Raw genomic sequence first — 26,586 nt, forward strand, 5'->3', positions numbered from 1 at the left:
GAATTACAAAGCTTGGAAGATTCTCGTGCAGCTTGTGGTGTACGTCCTCTGCAGTGTCGACATGAAATCCGCCGTCATCAAATGGTATCTCGAGGTAATCAGAGGCCTCGTTAGGCCAGTAGTCTATCATATCATAGTCATATTGGCCGATGTCATTCTGAAACAAGTATAGTTCTTACTTTCCGAAGCAGGCGGCATCATTCCCAAAGCCGATAAATTTTCTGAAAATTATTTAGGGAAAATGTTACTGGTTCAAAATTTTGAGCTCAACAATTTTCGTTAACTTTCTGCTTACTTTTTCGAATCGAAAAAGCTTAAGGCACTCTTAACCTTGCAACCAACACGTGATTGCATTGAGAAAAATTCACCGAAAAAGCACTGAAAGTTTCTTTTGATCAGCGTGAATTCTTACAACCTAATATTTTGTTTAAAAGCTTTTTTTTAGAAATACGCTTCAAATTTTATCTCATTCACAGGACTTCAGAGCAATCAGTGCATTTTTTTATACTGAAGTGCGTTCAGTGCATTTCAAAAAAGCGCTTAACCTGAAATGCTACCGAAACCTCGGCCCAGGCTCTTAACTGAAATCCTTGGATAGATATTACAATTAAAAAGCATTTTATGTTGGACTTGACATTAAGATTACGCCAGTGTTATAATAGGGGCATAGCAGCTGGAAGCAACGAGCGAAGACTATCAGGTTCATGATACAGTACTACCTTCCGTAATCAATGTGAATATTAGCAAGTCACTCTATTCAGTTATGTTGATTCACACTCATAGCAAAATGATATTTCAAGTTCGTTTATTCTTTATTCATCAAAAAATTCGATTTATTGAAATTTGTCACTAAGATTCAGTCACTCAATTCAATCTTCAGTCTGTCTAGTTTTTGATAGAAATGAGATTTTTGAGCCTCACGACTAGTTTTATAGTAGATTTACAGAGATTCGCTCCCCCAAAACACTTAAGAATTAGATTGGTATGTATCATGACACTGCAAATATTTTTCTGAAAGTAAGACATGAGAGTCAGAGCACTATGACCCTCCGAAAACTTCGATTAGAATCGAAACTTTCTGGGCCGACCTTTGCGATGAGAAATGGAGAAAAAATCCACTTCAAGTTAGCCATTCTTGTCAAAGAGTATATACAATTCATTGTCGTGTTTTGAAAATCATTCAAGTTAACAAAACAGTACTTTAACCTCCTCACAAACCACAACTTCCTGCCGAACCTTCAACTCTGCCATTACTACTAAGAAACGATTATTGGATCTAGGGTCGCATCGAAACGTAAGAGAAGACTCCGTGAAGGCTTAAATTAAAAAAAGGGGGCTCAATAGCGGCCAAAGATACGGTAGACCAAGGAATTCCTTGAGATGAGTAGCCCTGAATTCCGTGCAATAATAAAGCCTCAGCGATATAGCTAACCATAGGCACAGAGGACTGACGAAAATACACTAGAAAGAACCCCGATACCCAAACTGATAATCTTACTAAGATGAACTCTGGAAGATCAAGGAAACTGCTACGCAAGACCAACCTATATCACCTTGGACATTACGTACTGAAGTAGAGAAACTTCCGTAGAACACTTCAGTAGAAAAAAATAGGAACAAGCGGAAAATTCTGAAACTTTTTTCCTCGCCATTGAAATGCAAACTGTTGTTGCGAAAAACTAGACTCGCAATACGCGTTTAAATTTGCAATAAATATGGAAAAACTTTGGCCGAAATTAACAACAAATCAAAAACTTTATATATATCGTCTTATATTCAATATGTTAAGGCTCCAAATTTCCCAAACTGGAACCGACAAGTTTGGAATCTCATATTTGCCGTCAAAATTGCTAGTGATTTTATCGCAAAGTGTGCCCTGCAACAAAAGTCTGTCTGCAAAAAAAAGAAGTTCGAAAAAGTCAACATCCAAAATCACTTCACAAATTTTTGTGGATGAACAAAACCCCAAAGCAGCGTTTTAAACGTCAGCAAGTTTTATAAAATGGGCATAAGGCAAATATTTGTATTGCAGGATTGATTGTATTGCAGATTGTGAATGAAATTAAGACCATACAGAATCAAAGTTATAAAAACTAGTTGTTACGTCAGTACAGAAAGGGAGCCTCTAAATATTACAGTTGAAAAAATAAAGGTGGTTTCGGGAAACGTATATTCACTGATAAATTACAATTAGCAAACGCAATCGTGAACAATTGGACTGAAGCACAGTGGTTGGAGAAGCCTAGCAAAGTGATCTACAAATTTTCTCCAATCAACCAATTGATACATTAAACTCAAGCATCAATTCATTACAAAGATGGGAGTAATCAGAAAGCAATTTTAAAAGAAGTTTCTGGTGGCCCTCGACTAATTGACGGACAAGCATTTTCACGATGACTGTCAATCTGCAGCTCCTGAAGAATCTCATCCAAATCCCATGATTACTGCTTGTTTCTCGAGTTTTAAACCAATCTTGGTTTGCAAATCTACAAACAAACCATTTCTGGATCATGAAGAAAAAACAAAAGAAGAGATTAGAAAATAAACCAAACAAAATGGAAAACAGTATTAGCGCAGCACTTGACTACAAAAGATAAGATCCCGTAAAGCTAAGAGATACTTTGTGGAGAAATGCTCTGAGCTTCATGCGAGAAAAAAGGCGTCACTGCTATGCTGAACTTAAACTTAACGGTGGGCAAAGGGGTCCGTGAAAAATCCAACAATTAGAACCCGGATAGCAAAACTGATAAATTACTACACAAGAGCTCTGAAATCTTATAATTACGCAAGAACAGGAATATCACATTAGACAGCACGTCTTTCTAGCGACAGGGCACACTAGTGGCATATCAAATGCACACCTCTGTAACTCTGTGGAAAGATATAGTAACAGGCCAAAAAATAACAGCTGGGAAACGACCAGAAAACACTAAACCGCAATGTTCGCATTGATTATATGCTGAACCTTGAAATGCAAAGTGCTGTTGTCCAAAACTAATGGTCCGTACCACGAATTAACAATTCCAATGAACAAAATTGCTGCACCTAATCAACAACGACCTAATAACTCCAATAATTGATGTCAAAACCAGGATTCGTGAACACTGAAGACTGAAAAATTGGTGGGTGGTATCCAGACTCTCTCTCCATAGTTTAACAGCAAACCATCAATCCGATTCATTGATCGTCAGAGCACTCCAAAAGTGCTCATAACTTCGAAAAGAAAAATGACAGAATAGAAGAATTTCCCTGCAGCCTCTTCTAGAATACACCATACTATTCTTGCAGCTTTGGAGCAGTCTTTCCTAAAACGCTTCAGAAGAATTGATTTTCGAAACAATCTTGCTTTGGGTTAAATTGCATGTAAAAAGCTGTTAAGATGTTCAAAAATTTTCATTTTTTTTGAAATTCTTGACTACTTCGACTACTTCTTGACCACTTCGACAACTTCGAATTGATGCCGTCATCGTTAATAATCGTACTGGTTGAACTACGTCGTGCAAACGATCTTGATACAATGGCCAGATTATACAAATCTGATTTTAAGGCAAGTGAAAATACAGCCCTTATGTTTGCTGCAATCAAGGATGACTTAGAGGTGAACGACATATGGGCTATACATGCGGCTGATCAGTGTGGGTGAAAACCTTCTATCCAGTTTTTGTCCTTTCTAATTTTCACAAAAAGGTTATGAAGTTGTAGGCGTTGTAAAGGGTTAGTATTAACTGAAGATGATTCTGTGCTAACTGTAGGTAACATTTGCTGTATGGGTGCCTCCGCCAACAAGATTGAGTGCAAATGGGGTGCAGGAATGGCTGAATTTTGATTGAGGGACCTGAATGTATTAGAGTTCAGTTCTGACTTTTCAACTTTAGATTCTTCATTGCATGCAGAAACTTTTTCAGCTCGTTGAAAAGAATGATGAGAAATGTAATCAACCCAACCCATCATAGCGCCTGGTGAATGCTCTCTTAAAGACTAAAAGGGTATAAGACATACGTTCCAGCGCGTTAGGCGGGTATTATTAAATTTGTCTGAACCATCTCCTATAAAATGAAAAGTAAAGATGGGCAATCTGTAAGTACTTTAAATGCTTGCTCGTACAAATAATACTTAAGGTATTCTATATACCTAACGACACCCAGGAATTCTAACTCATTTAAGCTAAAACGTACCACGCCACTATTTAAGAATAAGAGGCGAAAGCTATCAATTTCCAATCATCTACAGTAAGTTGCTACAGTGCGGAGCCTAGTCCAGAACGTGATGCATCACATTTGAAGCTCGCTTCGAGGGTCGGGTTAAACGACAATTTCCTGTTTCGTTTGAGCTGCAAACTTTTAAATCTCAGGAGAGTGTTCATCATGAGTGTTCATCAGCTACATAAGTTGTTTGGTTTTTCTTAAGAAAGGGCAAATTGGACAACAGAATTGACCAAAATTAGGTATAAAATTACTAAATTTTAGTGTACGGAATCTAGAAAAGACCGGAGCCCTTCATGTGTTTTTGGCGGCTCTAGAGTTAAGAGCGCGCACGTTTTGTTTATGTGGGGCGAAACAAGGTTTCGTAAAAAGTAATATCCCAGCTCGTCAATTTCAGTTTTGGGGAAATGACATTTCACCAGATTAAAAGGGGCGATTATTAGGATATAAACGTTTGGGGCAGTTCAATAAATCTTTTAGATGCTCTGCTTCCGATCATTTACTAACAATTAAAATGTCTGTCCCAAAGAAAACAACTCTTGTTAATTAGTCCAATTAGAGTATGAATCTCTTGCTTTTTGAAAATCGGCCGGCATGTCTTTGAGCCAATAAAATCGGTAGGTTCCTGTCATCTTGCCAATAAATATAATGAAATTAAAGTGTTTAGAAAGGAAATTGTATCAGAACGTAATTTTTATTGATTGTACGCGAACTTCAAGTCAATAGTGGAGAAATAGGTTGTATCTTGCAACACGGGATAACTGATATAAAGAAACATTGAATCGACCAGCGTATTGATTTTGGACAGCATTTAAAACATCAGCAAATTTTAAAGAATGCGCAAAAGGCAAAAATAAGTATTGCAGGATTGATTGTATCGTAGATTGTGAATGAAATTAAGACCACTCGGACTCAATTTTTTAAAAGTTAGTTTTTACGTTACTACAGAACAGGATTCTCTGTCTCTAAATGTAACAGTTGAAAAGGTAATGGTGGTTTTGGAAAACGTATATGCACTGATAAATTACAGCTGAGCAAACGCATTCGTGAGCAGTTGGCACTTGGACTGAAGCAGAGTGGTTGGATAAGCCTAGCAATGTGATCTACAAATCTTCTCTAAACGACCACTTGATACATTAGTTGAAACTCAGGCAGCAATTACAATGAGTTCGATGGGAGCAATGGGATTTATTACAATTAATTCGATGGGAGCAATGAGAAAGCAATTTTAAAAGAAGCTCAAAGTGGCCCTCGACTAATTGACGGACAAACATTTTCGCGACGACTGTCAACCTGCAGCTTCTGAAGGATCTCATCCAAGTCCCATGTTCACTGCCTGTTTCTCGAGTTTTGGACCAATCTGATTTTGCAAACCTTTAAAAATTGACCAGAACAAAACTGTCCTGGATCATAAAAAAAGAAGAGATTAGACATTAAAATGAACAAATGAATAACATTATTAGCACAGCATTTGATGAACGTAAACTTAACAGTGGGCATAGAGATCCGTGAAAAATCTAACGAATAGAACCTGGACAGCAAACCTGGTATTTACTACACAAGAGCTCTGAAATATTATAATTACGCAAGAACAGGAATATCACATTAGAGAGCACGTCTTTTTGACGACAGGGCACACGCGTGGCATATCAACTGCACACCTTTAAGGAAAAATATAGTAACAGGCCAAAAAATAACAGTTGGGAAACAAACAGGAAACAATTAACCGCAATGTTCGCAATGATTATGTGCTAAACCCTGAAATCCAAAGTGTTGTTGTCCAACACTATTGATCCGTACCACGAATTAATAATTACCAAAGAAAAAATTGCCGCATCTAATCAACAACAACCTAAAAACCTTAATAAGAAATGTCAAAACCAGGATTCGTGAACACGGAAGACTGATAAATTGTTGGTATACAAAACCTTTCTCCAAATTCTAACAGCAAACAATCAATCCGATTCATTGACCGTCAAAGCACTCCAAAAGCAATCACAACTTCAAAAAATGGCATAAAAGAAATCTTTCTCTGCAGTCTTTTCCTAGAATCCACCAACCTATTGTTGCAGCTTTGGAGCAGTCTTTCTTAAAACGCTTCAGAAGAATTGATTTTTGAAACAATCTTCCTGTGGGTTAAATTGCCTGTAAAAATCTGTGCAAACACTTTCATTTATTTTTTAAAATCCTTCACTGTTTCGATTACTTCTTGCCTACTTCGTCAACTTCGAATTACTGCAGTCGTTGCTGATAATCGTACTGGTTTAACTACGTCGTGCAAACAATCTTGATACAACGTCCAGAAAAAACAAATCTGATTGTAAGGCAAGTGAAAAGACAGCCTTACATCGCTTTTTGGCATCCTTCAAGCTTCGGTTGGTTAACCCATACGATTAAGATACAGATAAAAATTGACCAAGAGATATTGTATAGTAAATTTGAGAGCTACCTGCTCGTTGTAACAAATTGTTCTAAATACTCTATTTATTTGGTACGTTATATTGACTACAATAAAAAATTTCATGTTCACTCAATTCTGATTGGTTGACGGAGCAAACGTTGTGTTTCACTTTTCGTTCTTAAATTGTCGATTAATATCACTGAATCCTCTATTTGTCTAACAACAAGATGGTAACTTTGAGGCAAAAATTTTTCCAAAACTATTTTTTTACCATAAAAAGCAACTAATATATTATTTGAAAAATGAAAAGAGATGAGACTATCAGAGAACAAATTATGAATCAAGGGGCTTTAAACCACATGCGTAATAATACCCGCATATTTAGACCAGCCATGGCATCTTATGATTGCTGCAATCATGTATGGCTTTGAGGTGACAGACACATGGGCTAACATAGAGGCTCTTCTTAGGATCATTTACTAACAACTAAGATGTCCTCAAAATAAAAACTCGTCTAATAACTTCTGATTCAAAAAAATTGACAGTTTTCGGGTGTATTATCCTGATCATCGGATTTCACAGATTTTTGCAGTTTGTTTTTGAGAAGATTTTCAAAAAGTGTTTAGGTTTTCCGCAGACTTTAGAAAAACAAATTTGCAAAACGACCATTAAAACACTGTTTTCCAACCGCGAAAAGTTTTTCGTCGTGTCTTGCAACCTACACAAATCCGCAATTCTGACGGTGGGACGCCGGTGTGCAGGAACCTGATTTAGACTTAAATTTTTTGAGATTCTATTCCGCTTGGCGAAAGTGTTTGTTAGAATTGATAGGATTCACGCTGGTTGGAGCTAGCGTACTTTTGTGCACTCCAATCTCGGTATTAATGGCTTGTTCGAGGGCTTTGCAAGGTTCCATAGTTCTTAGGGAGCTCCTTTGACAAACTTTGACAGATAATACGCGTTTAAATTTGCAATTAATATAAAAAATAGTGGCCGAAATTCATAACAAATGAAAACTTTATAGATATCGTCTTTTAATTAATCTGCTAACGCTCCAACTTTCCGAAGTTGGAACCGAAGTGTTTGGAATCTCAGTTGGAATCTCATAATTGCCGTCAAAATTGCTCGTGATTTCATCGCAAAGTGTGCACTGCAACAAAAGTCTGTCTGCAAAAAAAAAGTCCACAAAAATCAGCATCCAATATCACTTCACAAATTTTTGCAGACGAGCAAAACCCCAAAGCAGCATTTAAAACATCAGCAAATTTTAAAGAATGCGCAAAAGGCAAAAATAAGTATTGTAGGATTGATTGTATCGTAGATTGTGAATGAAATTAAGATCACTCGGAATCAATTTTATAAAAGTTAGTTGTTACGTTACTACAGAACAGGATTCTCTGTCTCCAAATATAACAGTTGAAAAAGTAATGGTGGTTTTGGAAAACGTATATGCCCTGATAAATTACAGCTTAGTAAATCCAATCGTGAGCATTTGGCACTTGGACTGAAGCAGAGTGGTTGGATAGGCCTTCTCTAAACGAACACTTGATACATTAGTTGAAACTCAAGCAGCAATTCATTACAATGAGTTCGATGGGAGCAATGGGATTCATTACAATTACTTCGATGGGAGCAATGAGAAAGCAATTTTAAAAGAAGCTCAAAGTGGCCCTCGACTAATTGACGGACAAACATTTTCGCGACGACTGTCAATCTGCAGCTTCTGAGGGATCTCATCTGAATCCCATGTTCACCGCCTGTTTCTCGAGTTTTGGACCAAACTGGTTCTGCGTATCGGATCTTTTCCGTTTGTGCCCCCCCCCCAGTACGTTATGCTCCCCCCAGTGAAAGAGCACGTATCATTACATAGTAAATCGTTATGTAAATATATTGCACGTGCGTCTGGGGGTTGCAAATAATATGCACCCACTAAGCTGGGGGGGCACAAACGGAAAAGATCCTGCAAATCTATAAAAAAATGACTATAACAAACAAGTCCTGGATCATAAAAAAAGAAGAGATTAGACAATAAAATGACTAAAATGGAAAACAGTATCAGCGCAGCATTTGACTACAAAAGATAAGATCCCGTAAAGCTAAAAGATACTTTGTGGAGAAATGCCCTGAGCTTCATGCGAGAAAAAAGACGTCACTGCTAAGCTGAACTTAAACTTAACGGTGGGCAAAGGGTCCGTGAAAAATCCAACAATTAGAACCGGATAGCAAAACTGATAAATTACTACACAAGCGCTCTGAAATCTTATAATTACGCAAAGAACAGGAAAATCAAATTAGAGAGCACGTCTTTTTGAAGACAGGGCACACGCGTGGCATATCAACTGCACATCTTTAAGGATATATATAGTAACAGGCCAAAAAACAACGGTTGGGAAAGGAACAGGAAACGATTGACCGGAATGTTCGCAATGATTATGTGCTAAACCTTGAAATCCAAAGTGTTGTTGTCCAACACTATTGATCCGTACCACGAATTAACAATTACCAAAAAAATTGCCGCATCTAATCAACAACAACCTAAAAACATTTATAATTAATGTCAAAACCACGGAAGATTGATTCGTGAACACGGAAGACTGATAAAATGGCGGTATACAAAATCTTTCTCCAAATTCTAACAGCAAACAATCAATCCGATTCATTGACCGTCAAAGCACTCCAAAAGCAATCACAACTTCAAAAAAAGGCAGAAAAAAAATTTTCTCTGCAGACTTTCCTAGAGTCCACCAAACTATTGTGGCAGCTTTGGAGCAGTCTTTCATAAAACGCTTCAGAAGAATTGATTTTTGAAACAATCTTCCTGTGGGTTAAATTGCCTGTAAAATTCTGTTCAAGTACTTTCAATTTTTTTTCAAAACTCTTAACTACTTTGATTACGTCTTTACTACCTCGTCACCTTCGAATTACTGCAGTCGTCGCTGATAATCGTACTGGTTTAGCTACGTCGTGCAAACAATCTTGATAGAGTGGCCAGAAAAACAAATCTGATTGTAAGGCAAGTGAAAAGACAGCCTTACCTCAATTTTTGGCACCCTGCGAACTTCACTTCCGATACGATGAAGATAAAATTGGCGAAGAGACATTGTACAGTAAATTTGAGAGCTAACTGCTCGTTGTAACAAATTGTTTTAAATACTCTATTTATTTGGTACGTTATATTGACTACAATAAAAAGTTTCATGTTCACTCAATTCTGATTGGTTGACGGAGCAAACGTTGTGTGTCACTTTTCGTTCTTAAAATGTCGATTAATATCACTGAATCCTCTAATTATCTAACACCAAGATGGTAACTTTGAGGCGAAAATTTTCTCAAAACTATTTTTTACCATAAAAAGCAACTAAAATATTGTTTGAAATATAAAACGAGATGAGGCTATCAGAGAACAAATTATGAATCAAGGGGCTTTAAACCACATGCGTAATAATAGCCGATATTAAGACCAGCTAGGGCATCCTATGATTGCTGCAATCATGTATGGCTTTGAGGTGACAGACACATGGGCTAACATAGAGGCTCTTCTTAGGATCATTTACTAACAATTAAGATGTCCTCAAGATAAAAACTCGTGTTACTTAGTCCAATTAGAGTATAATCTTTTGCTTTTTGAAATTCAGCCGGCATGTCTTTGAGCCCATAAAACCCAGTTTTTAATCGATAGCTACCTGTCATGTTGCCACTAGATAATTTTAATTAATTGTTTAGAAATGACATTGTGTCAAAATGTAATTTTTATTGAATGTACACGTACTTCGAGTCAATAGTGGAGAAATGAGTTGTATCTTGCAACGCGAAATAACTGCTAAGTTCAAATATTGAATCGACCAGCGTATCAATATTCGGCTCTTGATATTTGTTATCGTGACTGTCTTTGTTAAAGCCTTTGGAATTGAGCAATAATGTTATGAATTCATCTCTTTTAAAAGCAAAATTCTTTTGGAGAAATAAAAACTTGATCCAAGCAAGTTGTCAGCTTTTCAATGTTTTTCTTGGATTAATTTTTGTAACTCGTTGATCTGGATCCGACTTTCCTTTCGATGTTTTAGGTGAAAAATTTCATCGAGCTACAAGTGTCTTTGAACAACGAAAACGGGCTAAAGATTTCAGAAAATATCTCGAAAAATTGATTTTTGTTGGGCACTAGCTACTAGTATATTTTATAGTATTATCGGCTGAGTATGAGGAGATTGCTTGATACAAAGACGCAGTCTTCTATAGAAATTTTTCCCTATCAACTGTTTCAGGCCATCTGACACTACTGGTTTAGGTTTAGCTACGTCCTGCAAACAATCTTGATACAGCGGCAAGAAAAAACAAATCTGATTGTAAGGCAAGTGAAGAGACAGCCTTACCTCACTCTTTGACATCTTGCAAACTTCATTTTGTTAACCCATACGATAAAGATAAAAATTGACGAAGAGATTTTTTGTATTAAAATTTGAGAGCTAACTGCTCGTTGTAACAAATTGTTCTAAATACTCTATTTATTTGGTACGTTATATTGACTACAATAAAAAATTTCATGTTCACTCAATTCTAATTGGTTGACGGAGCAAACGTTGTGTATCACTTTTTGTTCTTAAAATGTCCATTAATATCACTGAATCCTCTAATTGTCTAATACCAAGATGGTAACTTTGAGGCAGAAATTTTCCCAAAAGTATTTTTTTGTCAGCAAATTGTCAGCTTTTCAATGTTTTTCTATGATTAATTTTTGTAACTCGTTGATCGGGATCCGACTTTCCTTTCAATGTTTTAGTTAAAAAAAATCCGGAAAAATTCTATTGAGCTACAAGTGTCTTTGAACAACGAAGCTATTGAGCTACAAGTGTCTTTGAACAAAGATTTGAGAAAAGAGTTCGAAAAGCTGATTTTTGTTGGGCACTAGCTACTAGTATTGTTTATAGTATTACCGGCTGAGTATAAGGAGATTGCTTGATACAGAGACGCAGTCTTCCATAGAAATTTCTCCCTATCAACTGTTTCAGGCCATCTGACACCATAGTGTGGTCGCCATTAGACTTGTTTCAACCCTTACTTGTTACTGAAGCTCAGATTTGTCTGGTGATTTCGATGGGCCCGTTCAAAATTATTAACAGTTGTGGTTGTTTGGATTTTAAAAACCAGTGTGCTTGGTTAAAAAACTGTGACACTTCTGTTGCAAGCAACGAGTGTAAAATTCTGCATGCATCTCCAGAATCGACGAGGAGCGTGACTGCAATATTGCCGAGTGTCAACGCCATATACCGGGACTTCGTTTTGTCATAATTTTGTTCAACAAATTCCAACTTGTTGTCATCTGAGGTGCTATTTTCAGTATCATATACTTTAGGTCTATTCACTTCTGATTCAACGAAATTGACAGCTTTCGGGTGTTTTATCCTGATCATCAGCATTCAATGAAATTTTGCAGCTTGTTTTTGAGAAGATTTTTAAAAGTGTTCAAGTTTTCTGCAGACTTTAGCAAACCAATTTGCAAAACCACAATTATAAGACTGTTTTCCACCTGCAACAAGTTTTTCGTTGTACCTTGCAAACCACAGAAAGCGGCAATTCTGAGAGTGGGACGCCGGTGTGCGGGAGACTGATTTGGATTTAATTTTTTTTAAGATTCCCTTTCCATTTGGCAAAAGTGTGTGTTAGAATTGATAAGATTCACGCTGGTCGTGAATAGCTAGCGTACTATTGTGTGCCTGACTTTTTTGTTGATTTTGCATTCCGAACTCCATACTAATGGCTAGTTCGAGGGCTTTGCAAGGCTCCATAGTTTTAAGGGAGCTCCTTTAGGACAAAATTTGACCCATATTACGCGCCTAAAAGTGCAATAAACATGGAAAATTTTGGCCAAAATTAACAAATGAAATATAAAAAACTGAAAAGTTGGTGGTATCCAAAATCTATCTCAAAAGTCTTGCAGACCATCAATCTGATTCATTGACAGTCAAAACACTCCAAAAGTGCTCATAGTTTCAAAAAACGACAAATGGCAGGATAGAAAAATTTCTCTGCAGTCTTTCCAAGAACCTACAAAACTTTTCTTGCAGCTTTGGAGCGCTCTTTCCTAAAACGCTTCAGAAAAATTGAATTTCGGAACAATTCTTCTTTGAGTTAAATCGCCTGTAATAAGCTGTTAAGCTTTTCATATACCTTAATATTTTTTTTTCTTGACTACTTTGACTATTTCTTGACTATTTCGGCAACTTTAAATATATGCCGTCGTCACAGATAATCGGCCATATAATACAAATCCGATTGTAAGGCAAGTGAAAAGACAGCCTTTAACGTCTTGCCAACTTGACTTCGTTAACACATACTATAAATATTAAAACTGAAGAAGAGATATTTTCTAGTAAACTTGAGAGCCAACTGCTTGTTGTAACAATTTGTTAAGGTTCTAATTACTCTATTTATTTAGTACGTTAAATTGACTACACAAAGTTTATGTTGAATCAACTCTGAATGGTCGACAGAGTAAATGTTTTGTTTCACTTTTTTATGTGTCAACTAATATTACTGAATACTCTAATTGTCTAATGCAAAGATGGTACTTTTGAGGCAATAATTTTCTCAAATTTTTTTTCACCATAAGAAACAACCAGAGTCAAAAATAAGAAGAAATGAGACTATCAAAGAACAAATTATGAAGCAAGGCGCTTGAAACTATATGTGTGATAATGGACGCATATTTAGATCAGCCAGGGCAACCTATCTTTGCTGCAAGCATGGATAACTTAGAGGTAACAGATTTACATTTAAGATGTCCCCAAGAAAACAACTCGTGCTACTTAGTCCAATTAAAGTATAATCTATTGCTTTTTGAATTTCAACTGGCATGTCTTTGAACCCATACAAACCAGTTTTTAATCGATAGGAACCTGTAACTTTCCAATGACTATAATGAAACTACAATTTTTAAAAATGTCATTGTGTCAGAATGTAATTGATTGTACGCGTACTTCAGGTCAATAGTGGAGAATTAGGTTGTATCATGCAAAGCGGGATAACTGCTATGCTGAAATACTGAATCGACTAGCGTATCGATATTCGGCTCTTGATGTTATTATGGCTGTCTTTGATTAAAAATTTGGAATCAAGTGTTAATTTTAATGATTCTGATTTTATCTATTTTAAAAGTGGCAAAATTATAAACAAGATCGGGGCAAATTAACAATTTTTCAATTTGTTTTTCTTCGATAAAAATTTGTAACTCGTTGATCGGGAACCATCTTTCCATTTGATGTTTTAGTTGAAAGTTCCTAGAAAAATTCCATCAAAGTACATGTGTCTTTGCCTAGCGAATATGAGCTAAGGGCTTCAAAAAAGAGTTCGAAAAGCTGATTTCTTTGGGCAATGGCTACAAGTATTGCTTATAGTAATACCAGCTGAGTGAGAAGGAGATTGTGTGATACAAATACGCAGTCTTTCATAAAAATGTCCCCAATCAATTGTCTCAGGCCATCTGGCACAAAAATGTAGTCACCATTAGGCTTGCTCCAAACATTACTATTTACAGAAGCTCCCATTTGTCTCATGATTTCGATGGGCTCGTCCGAAAATGTTTGCAGTTGTGGTTGTTTGGATTTCGTGAGCCAGTGTGCTTGGCTCAAAAAGACTGACATTTTTGTTGCAAGCAACGAGTTTAAAAAGCTGATTGCTTCTCCAGAATCGAAAAGGAGCCTGATAGCAAAATTGCCGGGTGTCAACGCCATAAATCGCGACTCTGGTTGTCATAATTTCCTCTGAAAAATTCCACCATATTCCCATCTGAGGTGCTATTGTCAGTATCAGATTTTTTAGGATTAACGACTACTGGTTCAACAAAATTGACAGTTTTCTGGTGCATTATCCTGACCATCAGCATTAACTCATAATTAGCGATTTGTTTTTGAGAAGACTTTTTAAAAGTGTTTAGGTCTACTACAGACTTTAGCAAAGTAATTTGCAAAAGCAAAATTTATAAACAGCTTTTCACCTGCGACAAGTTTTTAGTTGTGTCTTGCGAACCGCACAAATCCGCAAATTCTGACAATAGGACGCCGGTATGCGGGAAACCGATTTAGGTCTAAGATTCTTGAGATTCAATTCCGTTTAGCAAAAACATGTGTCAGAATTGATAGGATTCCCGCTGGTCGGAGCTAGCGTACCGTTGTGTGCTTGAATTAAATGCTGATTTCGCATTCCGAACTCCATATTAATAGCCAGTTCGAGGGCTTTGCATTGTTTTGTAGTTTTTTAGGCAGCTCCTTTTGGACTCGTGAGTCAAATAGATTTGTGATAAACAAATCCCCAAAACGTTCTTGTTCGTTGTTCTCTAAATCACAATTTTTGGCCAGCTCACGCAGCTTTCCAAAGGATTGATCTGCCGTTTTTCCCTTTAGTCGTTTGGTTAGCAAGAAAACGTGCCTGTCGAAAATCATGTTCCGTGGTCTGGTGAAAACTTCCTCCACTTGACTCCGAAATTCTTGTTTTGCTAAATTGCCCACTATTTTATGAGCATTTTGCAGTTAAAGATTCGCTTTCCTTCTACCCCAATGCTCATGTAGAACAGAAAAAAAACCATTTTTCTCTGTTCACGCGGGAGTCTCTGGTTTGTCTCCACATAGAATTGCCGCATCGTTTATACGCTGACATTTTGTTTGCCAATTCGTCTTTTGCCGCGCGTTTTACGCAATCCTTTCTCGTTTTGATTGTGCCGATATTCAGCATTTGATATTTTTTCAGGATGGCTGTAAAAAGAGTTTTTGAGTCGAGTCACAATTTTGTTGGATGATCTATTTCTACAGTGACTACTACCGGCGATTTAAAAATTAAAAAATTAATCCGAACAACATTTTACCATGTTGATCGGAGTTGATCGGAGTTCCTCTTCCCATCTTATGTTATGATTAAAACCTCCTAAAAAACTTTGATCCTGCTATATGTGTCTCTGAATAGCAAATACGAATTACGAATTTCAGAAAGGAAATGAACTCCAAATCAACTGTGAAACCATCTGGTATGATGAAATCAGCATCAGGCTTGAGATTCAGCAAAACAAGCTACAAGTTTCTTAAAAGAGTCGGAAACGCTAATTTTTTTTCGGGCACGGTCTACTAGTTTTGCTTATAGCGTTACTTGCTGACTGAGAAAGAGATTACGTGATACAAAGACGAAGCCGTTCATAGAGAACTCTCCCAATTAACTGCGTCAGTCAATACGGTTCTACAATGAAATCAGCACCAGGCTTCCTCCAATCATAAGTATTTACCATTACTTAAGAAATCTACTTCCAATTTTTACTGATCAGAACTTCCTTCATAAGACCCCAAAATTTCTGTGTTGTTAAACTGTCCATTATTTTATGAGCCTTCTTGCAGTTAAAAATTCGTAGCACTTCTACCGAATGCTCAAGTAGAGTACAGAATATGCCTTTGTGTCCATGAGAGCTCATGGTTGGTTCCCAGATAGAAATCCCACATCGGTTATACGATGACATTAGTTTTGCCTATTCATCTTTTTCTGAGAGTTTCTTGCCTTTTGAGCACTGACTACTACTAGTGTTTATAGTACTACTGGCTGAGTGATATGAAGAATGCGTAATACAAAGAAGCTGTATTTCATAGAGAACTCTCCAAATCAACTGTTTGAATCCAACCGTTACCACAATGAAATCAGCACTAGGCTCGCTTCAAGCATTTAATGTTACCATTACGTTTAAAAGCTTCCTAAAATATTGTCTGTTGATTGGCTATACGCTATTTGTTCTGCGAACTTAACTTTTTCTGCGCGTTTCTTGCGTTTCTTATTCGCTCTGACTATTCTGATATTCGGCATTTGATAATTTTTTCTGAGTGGCTTTATTAGTAATTTTTGAGTCAAGTAATAATTTTATTGCATGATCTCTTCTTACATTTGCTACAATGGGGTATTAAAAAATTTATCTGAGCAACTTGTCAGCTTTTCAATATGTTTTTCATCGATCAATTTTCGTATTTCTGTGTAAAGTTTTTCTTGTGAGTTGATCGGGATTTTTCTTCCCGTTAATGTATTGTTTGAAATCACCTATGAAACTTTGACCGATCTAGAAGTGTCTTTGAACAGACAAAACGAGTTACAAGATTGAGAAAAGAATTCGCAAAGCGGATTCAATAGAGCACTGGCCACTAATATGGTTTAGAGTATTACCTGCTGAGTGACAAGGAGACTGCTGGATACAAAGACCCGTTCTTTCAAACACAGCTCCCCAATCAGCGCTCCCCCAACGAGTCCATCTGGTACTACGATGAAATCAGTATCAGGCTTGCTCCAACCATCAGTTGTTACCATTACTTATTAAAGCTTCTTCCAAGTTTTTCCGATGAGATCTTCCTTCATAAGACTCCAAAATTCCTGTGTCGTTACATTGTCCACTATATTATGAGACTTCTTGCAGTTAAAGATTCGTTATATTTCTGCCCCATGCTAAAGTAGAGTGCAAAATATGTTTTTGTGTCCACGAGAGTCCATAGTTCGTCTCCACATAGAAGTCCCACATCGGTTATACGATGGCATTAGTTTTGCCTATTCATCTTTTTTTGAGAGTTTCTTGCCTTTTGAGCACTGACTACTACTAGTGTTTATGGTAATACTGACTGAGTGAGATGATGAAGACTGCGTGATACAAAGAAGCTGTATTTCATAGAGAACTCTCCCAATCAACTATTTGAGTCCAACCGGTACCACAATTAAATCAGCACTAGGCTTGCTCCAAACATTTATTGTTACCATTACTTTGAAAGCTTCCTCCAAAATTGTCTGTTGGGAGCTTCCTTTATAGGACTTCAGTTTTGCTGTGTCGTTAAAATGTCCACTATATTTTGAGGTCTTTGCGGTTAAATATTCGTCGTTCTTCTACACCATTGCAAAGAAGAGTAGAGAAATTGCCTTTCTGTTAGCGAGAGTCGATGCATTTTTGCACATAAAGTTGCAAACTTGGTCATACGCTGACAGAAAGACGAAAAACTGGCTATTGTTTCTTCATAAAAGGTCTCTAGTTGCAGTTGTACACTTTCAATTTTTGGGCCCAATTATGTATCTATAATGATGCTTTCCTTCAAGGTTAAACGGTGTTCTCCAGTTCTCGCAACGAAGTGAGGGTTCTGGCATTGGCTTGTCCCAGAAGGTGTCTATCATAAAGTGGTTCGTTTATGGGTTGCTTACTGCGCAATGTCGTGCGCGAGAATTTTGTGTAGTTTTTTGCGGAGCGCAATCACATCTATTTTGTCCAAGTTACTTGCAAGAAGGAATATACTATTAATTTGAGTTTAAGAAACTAGTGCTTCCGAAGTTAAAAAATCTCAGCGGAACTGACCAACTGAAATTGACCAGCGTAATTATAATAATAATTTTATTCAGATCTGTAAAGGCAGTATAACTGGTGAACGGACAAGTTTTCAGTAACGCGGGACGTTAACAATTTTCATTAGTGAACAATGATGTGAAAAAATATAGCAGCAAAAATAGGGTTAAATAAAAAAGACTAGAAAATACTTCTATAACACTTTAATTTATATATTTCTTGTATAACACACGCAATATGTTTGATGAAAAAAAATGGCAAAACAGATGCGCTTTTTAGGGAGTAAATTAGATAATTCATGAACATTGAGTTTAGTCAAAACAAACATCACAGCAAATGCCTTATTTATTACAATTAAAAAAATTAATCCTCAGTAAAATAAAACGGTTTTCTTTTCACTTGCGCCTATTTTTGAACACAATTTATTGCTAAACGTTTGAGGTGACGTAAAAAAGATCCGTAAAAGTACAGAATGTGACGCCGGTGTTGCTAAGTTTGATGATTTGGAGTAAAAATGTGGAAAAATTAAAACAAAAACGCAAAGTTTGGAGAAAGGACAAATTGGAATTCAGGTGACATAGCGATAATACAACACTCGACCCCAAGGCCATCCAATGAACATTGCCTGGCAAATGAGGAACGAATAATTCAGAAAATACCGGAATTTTCATCCAGCACAAGAGGGCTTACACGAGAAGAGCAGCACAAAATTGAATGGCAGCTACCAACAAACAGTAACTCTTGATGCAAAACAAATTCAACGCATATAAAACTGTCTCAGGGTTGAAACAAATTTGCATCAATTGCTCACTGAAAAAATCTGTTTAAAAAATTAGTAAATATCTGCTTTTGGTCATGTTAAAAGACTTTTCACGATTTGAAACAGCAACAATTGATAGCAGTGTTAACACGAAAAAGCTTCATTGTCGAAATGCTCAACAGACCATGCTGTTACCGCGTAAATGAGCAACGCTTTTTAAACAAAGCAACGAGAAAGTTTTATTACTTATTTTCTTAACCGTGTAAGCCTTAAATTCGTTCTTTTATACGTAGAAAGCTCAGAAAATGTTTGTTTAACATAATTTTCGTTAAGCCTACTAATAATCGATTGCCCTTTTTTAAGGCTAAAAAATTTTATGTTTCAAAAAAGTATCGGTGACCGAACTGATCCGAAAATCAGCTCACACAAAAATCCTGCTGACAAATAGAGATAGATTCGTCGATCCCTTACGATGTGCTTTTTTTGCCTTGATACGTTTTACATACAATAGTGCCTCGCCAGATGTCTTTAACGAGATTAAGATGAATTAACATCGTCGAAAGAGTGTTTTTGGTGCCGCGAAATATTTAACTTCTATTAAATTAACCTTTCAATTTCATTTCAATTATCTTCAGCTACCAGCTGGATGAGCAAATGAACATCACTGTGTAAAATAACAGAGAATGTACAGTTCACATCACAGGACCATCGAGGGATATTGTCGATTATATAATTCAGGATTCTACAGTTATCAATCGAACTACATCAGTTACTTCCATCTCCTCCTCCTCTCAATCTTCCAAGCAAAGTGTCCTTAGCAGCCATCTGCAACCAAAACAGTCTGCAATTAGCGGCGACGTTCATGAAAACGGCAAAAGGGAAGACGGCTTAACTGTAGCCATTATGTGTGTGTTGAAAGAAGTGTACAGATTGCTCCCGTCCTTCTTTGGTGGGAGCAAAGTGGCAAATCAGGAGATACAGCTTGGAAATTATACCATCGACAAGGGAAAGATTTCCCTTGATTTCCTCCATCAGAAAACCGGAAGAGGAAGACAAAAACTGCAGATCAACCGAGGGACCATAGTGGCAGACAAAAAACTTGTAAGACTGATTCAATTACGCTAGAGTTTTGCAGTAAATTTGATATCTAGACGGCAAATCTAGTTAACTCCCCTAAATTTGACTAGTTTTCCGTTTTTCAGATAATTTTCTTCGGTCACCTGAACCCACCCCTGGAACTTTTTTTGAAAAAAAAACATCGATTTCGACAATTGTCGGTCAAAATCTAGAAATAAACAAATTGCGGTGTTTTTTGCTCTTCTTGACATAAAAGCGTAGCGAAAACAAAAATTTGACCAATTTTGAAAAAAAAAATTATGTGTCCCTACCACTTTATAGAAGAAGTATTGATTGCGGATGTAACAATTGCATTAAATTGTCAATTTGAGGAAAAAAACTTCAAATTGGTCAGGTTTTTCAAATATTTCAAAAGAAAGCAGATAACTGATTTTTTGCCTCAATAAGCGCTCATTCTTGGAAAGTCTTAAAATTGTGCATTTAACATCAAGGTTTGGAGTCTGAGCAAAGCCCACATCAATTATGTTGTAAAAACTTTATATAGTTTTTATAGTAGCTGCCAGCTCACTACATCACGCCATAAAAATTTTGCCTCAAGCGGTACAAGATCAATACAAAAATAAAAATTTATGCAGTGCCGAGTCTGAGGTTTAATCCTAACGCTTTCAAAGTCCGAAAAACCGAGCAATTTCAATTGAGTAACTTCTTTTCTGATAAAAGTAGGCTAGTTATAAAGCATGATGTAGTGAACATTTCGCCTTCACGTCATCGAAGCAACAACAAAAAGCTTTTAACAACTTAGCAGCTTATTGCATTGCTTGAAAAGTATCAGGAGCGTATAGAAGCTAGAGTGTTTTTCCCCAGAGAGGGAACTTCAGTCATTTATGATGAGCTCAAGCGTAGTACTCTACTTACCGTGCATATAGCTAGACATTGTGTCTAGACGAAAAAGAAAGATCCTAATTTACTTAAAGAGTATAGAGCGTTACATCAGAAGCCTGTGCTTGAGCTGAAACCAATCACTATAGTGTTGGCACATAAGAACAACCTCCGGTCCTTGATAACACGCTCCCGACCAAAAAACATTCTAAGCGTCGTCGTAAAACGTTTTGCACCCGCCAAGCCTTCGAGGAGGCAGAACACACCCAAGCCTTTGATAACCTGAATGTTTCTTAGTATTGCGTTGTTGTTGTTCTACCCGCTGACGGTGTGACTCCGTTTACTCACAAGTTACGGAATAGTTTGTGGTTGGTTTTCTCCAATAGCGCGTTACTAAACTTTTTGCTCTCCCATTTTTCGAGTTATTCACTACCGTCCGTTTCCGCACGTTATCTGGTTTCATTTTTCCGTTTCCATCTTTTGGTTTCCGTTTCACCGTGTTTCTTTCAATTTCCTGTTTATCTGTTGTATGATTGATGTAGTATGTTGAGTTTTTGGTAACGTAAAATCTTTCTCTGCTAGTATGCTTGTAGGTTGTTTAGTTTCGTTGCTTGCTAGGATGTGACTTAAGTTCATCCGAGAGCTACAGCTGGTTCGTTTCGTAGCTTTCACCACACTAGTTTGCTAGCATTTCGTTGTCGCTTGATTAATTTTGGTAGTATGCACTTTTGTTGTCTGAGTATGGTGGTTTGCTAGGGTGTGACTTAAGTTTGTTCTGGAGTTACGGCTAATAAATTTCCGGACCTTTTCGACTTTTGGTTATACTACTTCATTGCCGTAAATTGTTTTGATGTTGGCAGATGAAGCCCCATAATGACTTGTGGTAGTTTGCCTGGCAGTGGCTTCTCTCCCATTTTCTACGGTGTGACTTAAGTTTGTTCTGGAGTTAAGGCTAGTTTGTTTGGTTGAGTTTGTTGCTGTGGTCTACTAGCATTGATCCTCCCGCCTCCTTGCTCGTGACTTACCGTCTTCCTCACGTGCTATCCAGGCTTTCCGTCCCGTCGCGCGCTACCCCCTCACCGTTTCCGTCCCGTCCGTACCGTTTTCCCCGTTTCGTCGCGCGCCGTTCGCCCGACGTTTCTGTGTCGCTCTCGCTTAACCGCTCGCCGTCCGCCCAACATTTTCACCCTGTCCGTCCCATCTGCCATTCTGTCCCGTGTTGCGCGGTTCGCGCTCAACGCTCTTTTTTTCTTTCGCCGGGTACTGCTGTACTCGACGAAAAAAAATTTTGCACTTTGGCGGTTTGCTAGGCTAACCTTCATACTACGGTTCGGTTTAACCCATTTTTTTGTGTATTTGTGTGCGTGTACTTTTGTAATAGTACCAAATTAAAATTTTGATTCCTGTTTTGATAAGATCATGGCAACATTGCAGGACAAATTCAAAAAACATTATAGTGCGAGGGAAAAATTAGCGGCTGAAATTAACAATGCTGTAGATAAGCAATTCAGGAAAGTTAAGATCAAACGTCTGATTGTGAAACGCACAGATTCTTTTACTAGAGTAGTTGATAAGAATGAAGAGCTCTTTAATCTGGCATAAAAGACTGAAGATCCAGATGCTGCCTGTCAGAACATGGGAAAATGGTTAGAGACTCTAATTAAGAAAACTGGCGAGTTCATTGCTGCTGTTCGAGGGTACATCAATTCGGTCCAAGACAAAGAGACACCAGAGCAGTATATCTCTTAACATTCAAGATCAAGTTCACACATGACTTCCTCAAAAAGATCAAGTAAGCGTCAACGAGACTTACAAAAATCAGGATTTTAAAAGGAAGAACTTGAGAAACAACATGAGGGACAGCTGCGTTTTTCTAGACAGCGTCTTGATATTGAGACACAAACGTAATTGCAAAAATTGGAAATAAAGCAGCTTGAGGAAGAACATCGCAAGCAAGTAGCTGCTGCAGCCCTTGAGGAAATTGATTTGATGACAAAACCATCATCAGACGGGTCTAGTACAGGCAGAACGAGCGAGCTCTTTACTGAAAGAAGTTCAGTCAAGAGCGAGAAACTTCTTCAAGGTTGAGTTAATTCTTCGCCGGCCGGGAACTTGGCAGATGTTGCAAATGAACCGAGTTTGCACATTTCTGGTTCCATTGCCCAATCCAACCTAGCAATTGTCCCACGTCCTTCTTCAACTCAACCTCTAAACTCACCCTAATCACAATACTTATGGTCAAAATGAGGCTAACATTAACCTCCCTGTCCATGAGCCGAAAGAACTAAGTAGTAGAACCAAAGTAACCAATAATGCACATATTGCAAAACTCATCAGCCACGAGCAGCAACAGCCTCAACACACCATCATTACACACAACAACCTCCATCGCCGCTAAACATCTTTGGTATGCCAGCTCAACAAAACGCCTCAAACACAGCCCGACATCTGTCTCAAGCAACAACGCACTTCGATGGTTCACAGTTAGATCATCATTTCCCTCGCAGGTCGGGCATGCCGGGACAGTTGAATTTAGTCAACCCTCCGCATTCACTGCCTTTAAATGCCCTCGCTAATGTTCCGCCAGCATCTAATCCGTCACAAATACATATAAATTTACCTGCCCTCCCATCCCCCTTTTTTAAACCCCGTACCATCGCATTTCCTGTTAATCCCACCAGCATTCCGTTTTGCTCCTTTGCCGCCACAAGAACTACCACTACACGCCAACAACCCCGTGGCAAATAATGTCGATCCGTTACCCCTTTCTCCGCCTGCACAATTCTTATCCTGTCCCATTTTGTCCCCATAACCCACGCAGCTCCTGCGCCCCGGATCCAAATGTCTTGCGTTTTCCGGCGGCACTCCCGTCTAATGCAGTACCACTCGTATGCACATCTGTTAACATAAACACCGTACAACCGGCACCGTTAAGCAACCCTGAGGTCCCTACATCGCTCCGCTACTCCTTTCATGTACAAGCAGCAGCAGGGTCCCAAAATTACGTAGAATCAGACTTCAAGCAAGCGAATCCATTTCTTCCACAGGTACCGCCCCAACTTTTGTCACTCCAATCACTCCGCCACCGTATCGAGCTACCGTTCCGAATCCCTTGTGTTGGAGTGACCCCCCGCATCCCACACCTTCGGCTCCTTCTTCGAACTCCGCCGGTTTGATGAAGCAGTTGGCAGATGCAATCACTTTTAGAAAGAACGATCCATTGCCCGAGTGGAAGTTGTCACAGTACAATGGTGATCCCCTACAGTAGCATGATTAGTTCGGACAATCTAAAAGCGCCATAGAATCACAGTCCTTGAATGATGATGTCAGTTTAAAATACATAAAACTCTTGTAACCGGAAAAACTAAAACCGCCATCGCTGAGTTGGCATACTGTGGTGTAACGTATAAGAATGCACTTAAAACACTTGAACGCAAATTTGGCCAAAACCAGGCAGTAATCAGTGCACATTTAGACAAACTCAGCTCTTTTCCACCAATAAAGATGCGCAATAGTGTTAACATCATAAACTATTCTGCAACAATCTCAAATCTTGTTGGGGTCTTTAAGTCACTTTCATACGACGCTGACTTTAAGAGCGCCTCGCTACTTAACACGGCTGTGCAAAAATTGCCGCCCAGTATGGAAGAGTCATGGCTACTCTTTACGGTCAATATTGGGTAACTCCAGCACTCATTGACTTCAATGACTGATTAAAGCAAAAAGCCGAGGCACACGACTCAATGAAACAAACATCATCAAAGCCAAAAACTCAGGATAACGCCAAATCAGTAGTCAAGACCAAAGTTGCCTCAAGAACTTTTGCTGCTAATACGCAAACTAAGGGCACTCAGAGACCAGTCTCAACACCGGCATCGCCTCCAAGCCCTCGCTGAATTGTGTGTAAAAGTAGTCACCGCATCTGGGAGTGTCGAGTACTTAAAGAAAAATCTCCCACTCAGCCAGCAAAGGTAGTGGCAGAAGCAAAACTGTGCTTTTCATGCTTTAGAGAAAAACATATGTTTAGACAGTGCCTGAATCCTAGGAAATGCAGAAAGGACGGCTGCAACAGCTCCCATAATACACTTCTTCATGGAGCTGAGAGGGTTTATCCATCAAAATCTCTTTCAACCAACAACAATAGTAATTCTAATGCTGGTACAAGTCAAAGTAAAACTTCGAGTGTCCAATCACCGAGTAAGACCACTATTTTTTCATCTGTGAGTAATGTGAAAGGCCTCCCTCAGGTGACTGAATTAAAGCCGACGAGCTCTTCCGGTAATTATATCGCGGCTTTAGTTTTGTGCAATACCGCTTGCAGTAACTCTTGGGTGTCCAATGATCTTGCAAATAGACTTGGTTTGCATGAAACAGCATTGAAACTAAGTCACGCGTATAAATACCGAAGTGGTTGTACACAAAAAACTAGTTGAATTAACTATAACACCACGCGTTAACCATGAATTTGAATCATCTAAAGTCAGTCCTTACCTAAAGGAAAACATAAACGTAGGCACGATGTGATCAACATTAAAGCACTTCAAGAAACCTACACGCACCTAGCAGTTCTAGACCCGGATACAATTTGCTACGGAAACACCGAGATGATACTTGGACAGAATTCCCGTTAGATTACTTCGCTGCCGACGAGAAGTGCTCGCCCTTCGCTGTTCGCCTGCCCATAGGTTGGGTTCTAAGCGGCCCTCTATTGTCGTCTTCAGGTCTAGTCTCGACTTGTTTTAAAACGAATATGGAGCAGGACTCCGATCTCGCTAGTCAAGTAAAATCAGGGTACGACATGGAGTCGTACTGCGCCGTCATGCAAGTAGACCCACGATCCGCAGCGGATGAACGTGCGTTTGATATTCTTGAGAACACAACAGTGCATAATGGAGAAAGATTTGATGTCGGAATGCTGTGGCTGAATGTAACATCGCACTGCCCAACAAAATTTTTTCAGCGCTGGTTCAATTTAAATCTTTGGAAAAGCAATTTACGAAAGACCAGCTTTTAAGGGAAAAGTATTCGAATACCATCAAAGAGGGCATAGACAAGGGCCAAAGATGCTCATAAAGTACCTACCACACAATCTTGTTGTCAATCCGAACAAGCCGGGCAAGGTTCGTGGGGTACAAAACGGAGCAGCTAAATTCCATGGCGTATCTCTTAATAAGTCATTACTCACCGGACCTGACTTGCTACAAAAACTAATATTGTACTTCTACGGTCAGACAACATCCATTTGCCGTATCCGCCAACATCGAGGGATTTTTCCTCCAAATAGGAGTGTTGTCATGATCAGCCATCATTGCGTTTTTTGTGTCGGGACAAAAATGTTGTGGTAGATCATTATACACGCCACATCTTTGGGGCGAAAGACTCGCCCACATGCTCCAACTACGCACTTCAGCGCACGGCAAGTGATAATGCTAATGAGTACCCTAAAGCTGCGAAAGCTATCCTTGAGAACTTCTACATGGACGATTACTTGGACTCAGTGGAATCTCCCGAGAGGGCCATCAATAGAAGGAATTGGTACATCATCTCCACCTGGGTGGGTTCAAGCTTAATAAGTTTGAAGCAATGTGCCAGATCTGGCTGATCGAATTGATAGTTCTGCTCAATCCACTGAACCAAAAGTCATCGTTTCATCCAACGAGGAATCAACGCGTTTGGGTTTATTTGGGATCACAACAACGATACTCTGGTTGTGAGCAGAGGTACCAACAGCACCATCACGAAAAGTTTAACACAGCGCTTGGTCTTAAGTCTCGTGTCCAAGGTCTATGACCCAATTGGTCTCGTCGCTCGGTTTATCTTGAAAGACCTTTAGCGTGTCAATGGACAAAGTTGGGATGACGAGTTACCTAAATCCAGAGTTGACAGATTCCTTGCCTGGTGTGTCGAACTGCCGCAGTTTGCTAAGTTCACA

The 26,586-nt window shown here is 38.4% G+C and overlaps 1 protein-coding gene across 1 annotated transcript in view; it reads right to left on the bottom strand.

The window, feature by feature from the left end:
* Positions 1 to 26,586, bottom strand: part of LOC142350395 (uncharacterized) — a 63,850-nt gene that overhangs the window by 18,559 nt on the left and 18,705 nt on the right. The window contains exon 5 of the mRNA XM_075402242.1: positions 8 to 157. Coding sequence (XP_075258357.1) covers positions 8 to 157 — 150 coding nt within the window. The remainder of the gene's footprint in view (positions 1 to 7; positions 158 to 26,586) is intronic.

Source organism: Convolutriloba macropyga, chromosome 12, assembly GCF_964194025.1.
Source record: "Convolutriloba macropyga chromosome 12, txConMacr16.3, whole genome shotgun sequence".
Classification (NCBI taxonomy): Eukaryota; Metazoa; Xenacoelomorpha; order Acoela; family Convolutidae; genus Convolutriloba; species Convolutriloba macropyga.